The sequence below is a fragment of the Mesoplodon densirostris genome, chromosome 15 (assembly GCF_025265405.1).
Source record: "Mesoplodon densirostris isolate mMesDen1 chromosome 15, mMesDen1 primary haplotype, whole genome shotgun sequence".
NCBI classification, from domain to species: Eukaryota; Metazoa; Chordata; class Mammalia; order Artiodactyla; family Ziphiidae; genus Mesoplodon; species Mesoplodon densirostris.
This window is the reverse complement of record NC_082675.1, coordinates 33,919,409-33,931,995: the sequence shown is the minus strand read 5'-3', so window position 1 is coordinate 33,931,995 and position 12,587 is coordinate 33,919,409. Positions and strand designations below refer to the sequence as shown.

At 43.8% G+C, this 12,587-nt stretch overlaps 1 protein-coding gene across 5 annotated transcripts in view; it reads right to left on the bottom strand.

Annotated features, from left to right (window-relative positions):
- Nucleotides 1–12,587, bottom strand: part of EPB41L3 (erythrocyte membrane protein band 4.1 like 3) — a 141,114-nt gene that overhangs the window by 75,271 nt on the left and 53,256 nt on the right. For all 5 annotated transcript variants that reach the window (XM_060118985.1, XM_060118981.1, XM_060118983.1 and 2 more), the window contains exon 3: nucleotides 11,891–12,088. In XM_060118985.1, coding sequence (XP_059974968.1) covers nucleotides 11,891–12,088 — 198 coding nt within the window. The remainder of the gene's footprint in view (nucleotides 1–11,890; nucleotides 12,089–12,587) is intronic.

Here is a 12,587-nt window from a genome sequence, read left to right as displayed (position 1 = left end):
CTTGTGCTTAAAGCTAATACACTATTAGCCTCGAAATAAGTGCCCAGACTGGCCAAGGTAATTTATTAGTTTATGGCCAATAAATGTCAGGCATTGCATATGTGTTGCAGGGAAGGAAGCTCTTCAGTTTCACTAGGTAACATTTTAGCAGAGCTTTTCCCTCTCCATATTTCCTCATTGACCTCCCCATCTCCTATTATTTATTTGCCATATCCAAACAGCAAGAAGACTGGACTGAAATATCACTAGGATGGATTCTCCCTTCTTCCTTTGCTATAGACATTAACATGATCATAGGAATACCACAAAAGGTATTCATGAGTGCAGCTGAATATCTCCTTTTAAGTTACAACGTTTTTCAAACTAAGAAGTCCGTATTCACCTCCTTTCTTGTGCCAATCAGACGCTGGACCGTAAGGCGTAGGTGGCAGCTAAATCCTGACACTAACTGCTGGCTGTGTGTGCTTCCCTTTTAAACCAGATCAGTTGGTGCGTGGATGCCAGTAAGTGTGTGCAAGCTGGTTCTCTGTAACTATTTCACTGCGTTCCTATAACAGGGCCTTCAACATCACACTGTCCTCCAGGCTTCCTGAAACTACCTCTGTATTTTGTTGGAATGTGTGTGTACACACACACCACGTACATAGTTTGCAGGACTGAACTAGAGTTCACGCCCTCCTCCGACCCTAAGAACCTGTGATTCTACAAGACTTCAGCTCTGTAGTCAAAGAGGTCATGGGCGCTGTTCGTAGGCGGTGGAATTTTGAGACAAGGTCAGAGACACCCGCCTCTGAAACTGAAGGTAACAACAATAAAAAAGGTAATATCAAATTGAAGAGATGATCCACCATGTAGAAGTCTTCTCAGGTTATTAACTAACTTTGAAATGATTTTCTCATCTTGTAGCTGATACCAGTGGTCTTCTTCCTGAACTTCCCGCAGAGCCAAGACTACGTCCGTGAAAAGAAAGGCATCTATTTAAATGCTAACTAAAGGGAGATGCTAGTATCTTGAAAATTATAACCTGTCTTTCACGGGGGAAATGCTGTAATTATGAAATGAACTGGCAATTGATCAGGAAAATTAGAAAAAAAAAATCACTGGTGAAAACTGTTTCTCTCCAGAAGGCATGGAGACTATGGCCCCAGTTCAGACGTGCCTTTCCACTTTGAGCAGGATGGTGTAACAGCTGTACAACTTGCTTCAAGTCATTCTACGTTAAGGCAGAGAGGGGAGTCGAGCCTGGAACTCTTCCCCAGTTTGAAGAGCTTCTGCATGATACCCCCCAGCTGTTTTCCCCTTCTTACTCAAAATAGTATTGTTTTTCTACTCTTCATAGAGTATCTTTTTTTTTTTTTAAATTGAAGTATAGTTGATTTACAGAGTTGTGTTAGTTTCTGGTGTATAGCAAAGTGATTCAGTTACGTATATATACACACACACGCACATATATATATATATATATATATATATATATATATATATATACATAAACATATATATTCTTTTCCAGGTTCTTTTCCGTTACAGGTTATTACAAGATATTGAATATAGTTCACCGTGCTAAACAGTAGGTCCTTGTTGGTTATCTATTTTATATATAGTAGTGTGTATATTTTAATCCCAAACTCCTAATTTATCCCTCCCCCCTTTCGCCTTTGGTAACCGTAAGTTTGTTTTCTATGTCTGTGATTCTCTCTCTGCTTTGTAAATGTTCATTTGTATCATTTTTTTTAGATTCCACAAATAAGTGATATTATATGATATTTGTCTTCGTCTGACTTGCTTCACTTAGTATGATAATCTCTAGGTCCATCCATGTTGCTGCAAATGGCATCATTTCATTTTTTTTTATGGCTGAGTAAGTATTCCTTAGTATATAAATACCACATCTTCTTTATCCATTCATCTGTCAATGGACGCTTAGGTTGCTTCCATGTCTTGGCTGTTATAAACAGCACTTCTATGAACATGAGGGTGCATGTATCTCACAGAGTATCTTATTTCATGACAGTACAGCCAAAAGCAAAGCCTTGGCAATCCTTTTGCGAAATTAGGTGTAAGAAGTCTTGAGAAGGTAACATCCTTTCCACTGACTCAATCTATCTCCTGCATAAGATCTGCCCATAACCTCAGGGCCCTTTTGTTTCCAGGGGGGAGGCCTAATTACACCATTTCCGGCCAGAGTCAAGTTGCCCCATTTATTAAAAGGAGAGCCCCTTTAGCGTGTCTGCTTCCAGCTGCCAGCAGAGGGGAGGGGAGGAGAGAGAAGCATGTAGGGGTGAAGCGGGGAAGAAGGAAAGGAGACGAGAAGGTGAACAGAGGAGGAAGTCCAGTGTGGCCTCACTTCCTTCTCCTTACCCCCAAACTACACGCATAACTAATACAGAAACATAAAGTAGAACTTGAAAGTTTCATCACAAAATTTAGAAAAACTGGTCCATTTGATGTCAAATGCTTACAGAATTAAAACTAAAGTAGATAGTTAAATACATTATAAATAATTTGAAAAGCAGATCTTTCTCCTTCTATTTCTCTTTGTGTCCTACTATTTCACAAGTCCATGCTGGCAGTAAATACTGTATTTCGGTTTGTTCTGTCTGCTGCTACAGACTTTGGATGTTTTGATGCCCCAGTAAAGAGCGTTCTGGAGCAGAGGGTAGGAGATGTGGGTTCTAGCCCTTCTCGGCCCTTTCTGGGCTGTGTGTCCTCTGGCACAGCATGAACTGCCCTGGGCCTATTTCTTCTTCAGTGAAATGAGGTAGGAGACAAAGTTATCTCCAATGTCCCTTCCAGACCTAAGATTGTGGACCCTATGAGGAAGACAATGCCCTATCTAAGCTCGAAGTCTTTGTCTCTCTTGGTTTTCAGTGCCTGGAATGTAACAGGCCCTCAAGAAATACTTTATATCAAAGCCTCTGCAAAATTAGTAAAACTCCTTAGCATCTTTTGCACACTGTGTGATGTTAGTTCTAGGGACTGGAACTGTTGTAAACAAGAAAAAAGAAGGTTAAGACAAATCATAATTAAAACTTGAATGATGCGCTCCCTCATTAAAAACTATTTCTGTGCCTGCCACGTACAAATTGATCAACGTCCTTAAGAAAATACAGAGATTTGAATGAGGTGCCTGGTGGAGACAACACCTTAAGAGATTTTTGGAAGCTGTAATAAAGGTCCAGTTCTAGGAAGGAGGCTGAAGAAGCTCACTGCTGGCAGAGACTCCTATCCGGCTTGGCCCTGTGTGAATGCGAGGCTGTGGTTGCTATATGAGGGATCGGTTACCATCCAACAAGCTAGGGAATGAGAAATGCCTTGGACTAAAGCAGGGAAGAACTTCCCTTGCTTCTGGGGCTATGGCTGAGTTAGAGTGGACACGAGCTGGCACCTGGCATGTGAAGCAGAATGGTGCCAGGCAGGATGACGCTGATTAGGAACTCAGGAGCAGGGTTTCGGTCCTTTGCACCTAAGAATAGCACTTGGAGTAATATGTATTCATTTTTTTCGCCCAAGATCAGGAACAAAACAAGGATGCCTACTCTTGCCACTTTTATTCAACATAGTTTTGGAAGTCCTAGCCACAGCAATGAGAAAAGAAAAAGAAATAAAAGGAATCCAAATTGGAAAAGAAGAAATAAAACTGTCACTGAGTACAGATGACACGATGCTACAGACAGAAAATCCTAAAGACGCCACCAGAAAACTACTAAAGCTCATCAGTGAATTTGGTTAAGCTGCTGGACACAAAACTAATATACAGAAATCTGTTACATTTCCACACACTAACAGGTATTCTGTCTTTTATATGCTCTTTCCCCAAACCTCAAGTTAAGCCTGAACCCCGGTGTGCTAAGCGGACATGTTTCTGGAGAAGCAGCCACGAGAGAGCAGGACCCTCCTCCGCTGAGCCCAGGGGAAGGTGTCAGTGGCTGATCCATCATCGCCTAAGGCCACAGAGTAAAGGAAGTTAAAAGATTTTTTTCTAGAGCCCATGTGAAAACTCTCAGAGGGGGAAGATGCTGAAGGAGGCAAATTTTAAGCAAGTCAACTAGATATAAAAATACCAAGTAAAGGGCTTCCCTGGTGGCGCAGTGGTTGGGAGTCCGCCTGCCGATGCAGAGGCCACGGGTTCGTGCCCCGGTCCGGGAGGATCCCACGTGCCGCGGAGTGGCTGGGCCCGTGAGCCGTGGCCGCTGAGCCTGCGCATCCGGAGTCTGTGCTCCACAACGGGAGAGGCCACAGCAGTGAGAGGCCCACATACCGCAAAAAACAAACAAACAAAAAAAATACCAAGTAAAGCCTCAAAGTTTAATCACACGATGGTGAGAACTAGAAAATGTGGATTATTCTTAAACCTGGAAGACTGCTTTCTTCACCAAATAGGTAATGAATACCTACTATGTGAAAGTCAACCACCATGTTATACGAAAGACAAAGATAAATAAGACACTGCAGGCTGGAACGGGTAGAGCTACATGCACATTTCGCTTACGAAGCCCCTCTGCCTGATCGCAGAGCACAGAAGTCCATTCCATCAAATCAGCAACACAAAGTAGTTGGAAAATACAACGAGAAAGCCAAGAGTTAAGGGAACAGCGGAGTGAAAAAGCAAACCTGGGGTTTCGGCACCGCACGTCAGAATATTAACACCTGGAAAACAAATCTCCCATCGGGCCTTCACTCCATTTGACAACTGAGAGTGAAGTCAAAAAGAACTCCCCAGGGATTATTACCTTTGATAAACAATCACCCCAGTATGCACAGGCACTCAGGTTCAAATTCACTCAGCTTCCAAAACACAACCCACGGTATGGTGATATGCCCCAGGGTTTTACCAGTTTTATTTCTCGACAAATATACTTGTTTTTAACCTTCGTACTATGTAGGGTGTTTACTAGACCATGCCTGCTCTCATGAGGGATTATCAGTCTGTTACTTTTTGAAAATGAAAACCAGGAGAAAAGTTTTAACAATTTAAATAGAAGGGTTTGTTTTTCTTAGTCAAACCTTCATGAGGTCATATCTGAACACCTTGGGAAGGCTGAACATCGACTATGTCAGGTAAATAAGCAGGTGCCTATTAACTGCCCTCGTGTGTAACTGTTCCCATGGTTGCACCAAAGAGTCATCACACAAGGGAACCAAGTTAATTAAAGCCCTGCCGTGGTCGGGAGTCCCCGGGGGGCACGGATCTTCAGGCAGGAAAGCTGCTGCTGCAGGACTGGGCCACTCGGTTACAGCACGTGGCAGACGGTCTGATGTAGTAAAGACATAAAGTTGAACAGAGACCCACTGAGAGGTTAAATCGTAATTTATACCATTACACAGAATCAAAACCTCTGACTTATGTAGTTGTTGAAAGAACAATACTTGCAATAACAATAAAAATTCTTATTTTTAATTTTTTACAATTACTATTTCTTATAATCCATGAAAGGCAACAGGTGTTCTATCCAACTTTCTGGATTATGGCAATTCTATTTGATGTCTAGTCAGGAACGTCTAAAGGGATCGTAAGGCATTTTAATCATGTAACCTAGAGAAGCTGGAAAATTCAGACACTGATTTTGTTTTTCCAACCAAATCCCAGTGAGTGGAATACATGAAACAGAAGTATGACTTGAGGGCTTCCCTGGTGGCGCAGTGGTTGGGAGTCCGCCTGCCGATGCAGGGGACACGGGTTCGTGCCCCGGTCCGGGAGGATCCCACATGCCGCGGAGCGGCTGGGCCCGTGAGCCATGGCCGCTGAGCCTGCGCGTCCGGAGCCTGTGCTCCGCGGCGGGAGAGGCCACAACGGTGAGAGGCCCGCGTATCGCAAAAAAAAAAAAAAAAAAAAAAAAGAAGTATGACTTGAAACGCTAACTGAATCACGGGCAAGACAGAGCATTTAGAGATTTTTAAAACACTCCCTTCCTGACCAGTAGTCAAAAGGTGACAAAAGCACATTTAGGGGACGGAGTGCAATAAATTCCCTTCTCCTCTCTGGCCCCTTGGAAGCATCTCTGGGTGGTATCAAGAAGTGCTTTTTGGAGTGAACGCCACCGTTTCTCCGATTCCAGCAGGATCTGAATGGTACCCAGTCATGGAGCCCATCAACCAGCAGGCCTCTGGACACAGCCAAACCTGAGGGAGGGGGTGGGACAGGCTTTTAAGGTTTTACTGCTGCACTTGAGTAGCTTTTAGATTTGCCCCAATCTGGATGCAAGGGTCTCTCCAGCGTGGCTGAGTCACTGGTACTTCCCCTGGAGTTCCAGGCCCACGTGGGGTTACCTGGGACTCAGAAGCACTGAGTCTCGCTCACTATTTAACAGCAACGTGTGGGGCTCAGGAGAGAGAGCCCAGGTCCCCGCGCACAGAGAAGCACGGTGGAGCCTTGTGAGAAACACCTGGCCCACCTTCCGTCTCTTTTGCAGTTATGCTCAAGCCTCCTCCACTGGTGAGGTTTCTTGTGGAGAACAAACCAAACTACACCTCAAAATGGCTTAAGATGTTTCTATGTGCAGCAGCACACCTATATTAGGAAATATGGACTCAAATTTCAAATCCTGTCTGACTTAGTTTCCTAAAAGCATATCAGACTAGACAGGAATGAAACATTTCTAACTGGATGGTCATCAGGAAATTCATCTACTCTAATCAGACTCAGATGAGTCCAGGAACCCAGAAGTAATGGGATTGAAATAAACGTGAAATAAACATGATAAGCACTGCTTCCTGCTGTGAAGGGGGTACTTTTATTTTCTCTTTTAAAAGTCAAGTTCAAGAAATAAACAGCAACGATGAGGACAAACTGGCCATAGGAAGTAGCCTGCATTTTCTAATGGTCCAGTAAAATGACAAGAAGGGAACAGCAGTATTAGCGATTATGCTGGTGTATGTGACAATCTGGTAGCCTACAAACATTGCCCAAACGTGTATATCAAATTACTTATTGTTAAGACTCTTCCTTGTATTTTACTCATAGTAAGATCCTTTTTCTTTTTTTAATTAATTAATTTTATTTATTTTTGGCTGCGTTGGGTCTTCATTGCTGTGCACGGGCTTTCTCTAAGTTTGAGGCAAGTAGGGGCTACTCTTTGTTGTGGTGTGCGGGCTTCTCTCATTGCGGTGGCCTCTCTTGTTGCAGAGTACAGGCTCTAGGCTCATGGGCTTCAGTAGTTGTGGCACGCGGGTTTCAGTAGTTGTGGCTCACGGGCTCTAGGGCGCAGGCTCAGTAGTTGTGGTGCAGGGGCTTAGTTGCTCCGAGGCATGTGCGATCTTCCTGGACCAGGGCTCGAATCCGTGTCCCCTGCATTGGCAGGCGGATTCTTAACCACTGTGCCACCAGGAAAGTCCTACAAGATCTTTTTATATTTTAGATAATCAAGACTAAGAGTTTGAAAAAAAATTACTGAGGAAAAACATCTCTCAAATGGAAAAACACTGAATGCCACAATGATCTAAGCCTATTGCTAGAGGGAAATTCGAAAACTCCAGTGTAATCGGTAAGGTCCTCCCATCAGAACACCGGGGGCGGGAATTGCAGACTTAATCAGTGTCCAGTCACTGCTCTCAGAAAGCAACTGCTTCTTGTGTCTTGCTTTTCAGGGTCCTGGCTTTCTACCGCTGTAGCACTGCTGGGCAAGGGGAAATGCTACCTTGTGCTTTCAAAATACAAGAGAACTATAATGAAGGCATAAAATAAGCCACAGGGGAATAACTGCTAGGCATAGAGAGTTCATTAAAATAAAATGCCTTTTTTGATGCCTTATTCAATGCAACAAACGTTATGCCTGTTATTGTCTCCTGCATCCTGTTCGTAATTCACAACCGCACGTGTTGGGGGCAGGGGTCATGGAGGCCATCCTTCGTTCAGAGCTTGGTGCCTCTTCTCTCCGGGATCTTAGAGCAGGAAGGGGCACGAAGCCACTGGGTCTGAGATTACACCCAGGAGCTGCTGGTTACCAGAGATGCACCTGTGCTTTCTGCTGGAATCCCAACAGCAGAGCACACATCATCACGAGGTTGACAATGACCACTTTAAAACATTCTTTTTCTGCTTATTTAAAATCTGACTTCCTGTAACTTCTTCCTAAGTTTTACTTCCTATACGTTAAAAAATGTTATGACATTCAATGACAACCCTTCCAAGTAACTGGAAGTGGCTATCCTGTCTCCTCCTAACCCTTTTTCCATCTTCAACACATTCTTTCTTGAATCATTTCGCATGGGAAGGTTTCAAACTACTCACCATCCTGTGATTCTCTGCTGAATAAGCTTAAGTCGGAGTTCACTGCTATTATCATTGTTAAACTGGTACCATTTATCAAGAATCTGCTACATCCCAGAGAGTGTAAATCAGTTATCTGCTTTAATCTTCTCAATAATGTCTTATTTCACCCCTATTTTCCTGGTGAGGAAAATGAGGTTCAGAAGATTTAAGAAGTTCCTTGAAATCACTCCCCAGTCTGGCGGCTCTGGAGCATGTGTATCATGTGTGAATTACACAAATGGGACCTCCCAGCAGGGGAACGGGGGACGACTCACTGCCTTCCACAAACTAGACACTACACTCCCTGGAGACAGCCTGTGATTTCGAGAACATTCCTGACAGCCACACTGCACTGCTGGTTCCTGCTGGGTGTGTAATCACCTTAAACCCAAAGATGAATTTCACCCGAACTGTTACTAAGTCTGCCTGGCCCTTCCTCCAAACCTATTTCTGTTTTGCACTTGATCTTTAAAAACAGAGAGAAGTTTTACCTCCCCTCCTGCTAAATGTTATCTTGCTACTTTGCTTTAGTGTCCACACCATCCATTTAAGAAACCTGGATTCTGACACATGGGCTGTTCCTTACTTCTAAAGCCCTTATCACTTAAAAAACTTGTCCAGCTGTTTTTGCGTGTGTGCTGTGCCTTCATCCAAGATTCAGTAACTCAGTTTTGAGGAGAGTAAAGGCTGAGGGACACCTTCTCTAGGACAATGTTTTTCAACCTCTGTTTACCTGCTAGACCCCGTGTACCTCGCCAGCAGAGCTTTACTTTTCATAGTTTGTATCTAAAAGCAGAGGCATTTTGTTTTTGTTTCGTTTCGTTTTGTTTGGTGCGTTGGGTCTTCGTTGCTGCGTGAGGGTTTTCTCTAGTTGCAGCGAGCGGGGGCTACTCTTCATTGTGGTGTGCCAGCTTCTCATTGCAGTGGCTTCTCTGGTTGTGCAGCACGGGCTCTAGGCGCACGGGCTTCAGTAGTTGTGGCACGTGAGCTCAACAGTTGTGGCTCGTGGGCTCTAGAGCGCAGGCTCAGTAGTTGTGGCTCACGGGCTTAGTTGCTCCACGGCATGTGGGATCTTCCCGGCCCAGGGATTGAACCCGTGTCCCCTGAATTGGCAGGCGGATTCTTAACCACTGCGCCACCAGGGAAGTCCAGCATTTTGAATCTGCTTTTTCAACTAGCATCTCATCGCCACCTTGAGAACCACGTCACCGATTCACGACCCATTTTTCTTATCCAGCTAGTAGGTGACACACAAACCCATTTCACTTTAGCATCTCCATGTTTCTCCATCTTCTCCATGGCTGTCAGGATGTCAGTAGCGGCCACACCTTCTTCTGTTGTGACACTGAGAATATTCTGCTGACAAGGATTTGTGTGTCCCAGAAAAAAAGTTACTCTTAAGAATCTGTCCAATTCATAAAAATACCCTATTATAAAAGAAAATAGCTGACCAACCTTGCCATGCCACTCACAATCTTCGCAGTGACATTAAAAGTAATACTGAATGGTACCGAGTTAATTACAAACCAAAAACGCTGTACTGAAAAACACAGATTAGCTGGAATGAATCTGAAGCACGGGATATAAAATAAATTTAGCAAAAGGATCAGCATGACGTGCACTGGGGTCAGCCCTGAGGCATGTATTTCTCCCTACAGGAAACACTATCAACTTTCTTCTAGACTGTTCTTTAGAAAACTCCGGTAGTCGTGACTAGAGGACTGCCAGGGAACCCTATTTATCCCATTACATAAATACAATCAGTAGAAAGACTTGCCTCCAAGTTAAGGAAAAAAGCTCCTCTTGACTTCGATGAATTTTTCCGCAAGGGAGATCTACACTGGAAAAATGCAACCTCGCTAAAGGTTACAGAAGTGCTTTAAGCTTCATAGTAAAACCCAGGTAAAAGTATATTATCGGATCTTCTCATTTCCAGAATAAACATCTAAATCAATAATCGAACACTCTGGGCTAAGAAATTAGCCAAAATCAGAGCCAGCGAAATGCAAGAAATGGACCTGTGCATTGCAAACCTTAGAACATATGTTTTATTCCCTGTAGTAACCCACTAATATTTGTCATGTTATAACAAAAATTCTCTAAATTAATATATGGTAGACCGAATCTCTCTTTTTTTTTTTTTTTTTTTTGTGGTATGCGGGCCTCTCACTGCTGTGGCCTCCCCCGCTGCGGAGCACAGGCTCCGGACGCACAGGCTCAGCGGCCATGGCTCACGGGCCCAGCCGCTCCGCGGCATATGGGATCCTCCCAGACCGGGGCACGAACCCGTATCCCCTGCATCGGCAGGCGGACTCTCAACCACTGCGCCACCAGGGAGGCCCCCGAATCTCTTTTGATCTAAGAGTTTATCTAAAACTTTTTTTCTACATCCCTGCAATCTGTAATAATTTGATAACCCCCCCCCCCGCCCAAATGACGTTGTCAGCATGAAATGGATTTGAATCTTCTGTTCCAAGAAAAGCACTGGTGCATGAGTGCATTATGCAAACTATAAGGAATGAGACGGGGGCTGTAGGCAGAGAAAGAGGAGACAAATGAACGCGGACCATGGGGGATCAGGTGGGCTTGCTGCTGGCTGTGTCTTGAGAAAAGAGAAACGGAAATGCATGGCCACACACAGATGAACGCTGGCTGCGGAGCCAGCAGATTCTCAGCACCCCGGGGCAGAAGAGGGGACCAGTGGAGGCATGTGGTGGGTGGGGCTGGCACAGAGGGATGTGCGGTGCCCATGTAGGACCAAGGGCAAGAGGATGGAGGCGGGAGAGTAGCTCTCTGAATGAAAATATTCAATCTGAAATGGAATCAACTTGCAAAAAGAGCAAGCTGCTCCCTCCCAGCTGGGGGGAAAAGACGCGGTAGGTGGTGGACGGGGCAGACCTGATTCTCCGGCCAGAGTTCACGCCCGGCCTGTGTCCCCGTGATACCCGGGAGCTCAACAACCATCCATCGCCGCCACTCTCAACAGCCTGTGTCGCTCTCACTTGTTAACCCAGTCTGGCCAAACATCTCTGACAAAAGTCATTCACCTACCCCTTCTCTCAGAAGAATTTTTGTTTTCTTTACAAAAAAACCACAGAGGAGCACACCCCTTTACACTCGAGCTGCAATGCCCACCACCACGTGCATTTTAAAAACTACCCGTTCTCCAAGCAAGAGAAGGACATTCACAGTTCAAATCATCCTACCGCTCCTGTATACAGAAATCCACAAGTTTCTACCAATTAACAACTTGGCCGTAAGTTACGCAAACAGCAAAGGTAAAATTCATTTCAATGTTAGCTCATAGCCAGGATATTAAAGAACACTTGATTTTTAAGGCCTCCAAAACGTTTTTCCTACCATGGAAAGTATTAGAGATTTCTTTTCTTTCTTTCTTTCTTTTTTTTTTAAAAGAAGACCACATTTTTCTCTTGATTGTAACATTTTGGGGACTTTATAAGTATTTTCAGTAATTTGATCCTCTGTGAGAGACTTCGGAAATAATTTTGTGTTTAGAAACTGGGTCTGAGAAATTTTCCAGAGTTCTGGAAAAACAAAGAGGCATCTTGTATGCTTTACAGCAATATTTCCTAGCTCTCAATATCTGGGACAAAAAAAAGTTTTAAAATATACATTTACCTCTACATCGCAGGTATATTCTGATCCATCCAGAAGTATCACTTTGCTCTGCATGCTTTTAGGCTTTTTGACAATCTTTAATGGAGATCGAGATAGTTTGCTGCTCGATGATTTCTGAGAAAGTTTATCGTCTTCAAATTGCTGATATTCGGGCTGTTTGGCAGGTCCAGCGGCAAACTCCTGGTCCTTGTCAGTGACCTGTGAAGAGCAAACAATGGACAGTTTTCATTGCAAGACAGGAAATAAATATTGCATTGCTCAGGCAATAACAGAACACTTTAGAAACAGGCTTTCCTATTTCCTAAAGGATGAGGGATGTCTGAATTAGGATATTAGGAATGGATATACATATACAAATGCTTATAATGCTAACAGTCACACTTAAATAACTTCTGCAGTTTAAATGTACCCATAGGGCCTTATTTCAGTTTGACTCCAGGATTTACATTAGCAGTGCTAAGTTCTTAGCAAATGCCATCAAGATTCCACTAAGCAAAGGAGGGTACAAAAATGGGCTCCTGACTTTTTAAAAAGGCATCGGCTTTCACAGACATAGTGGGAAGACTTATGGTTACTGGAGGGGAAAGGGTGGTAGAAGGATAGATTAGGAATTTGGGATTAACGAATAGACACTACTATATATAAAACAGATAAACAAGGACCTACTGTATAGCACAGGGAACTCTATTATCTATAG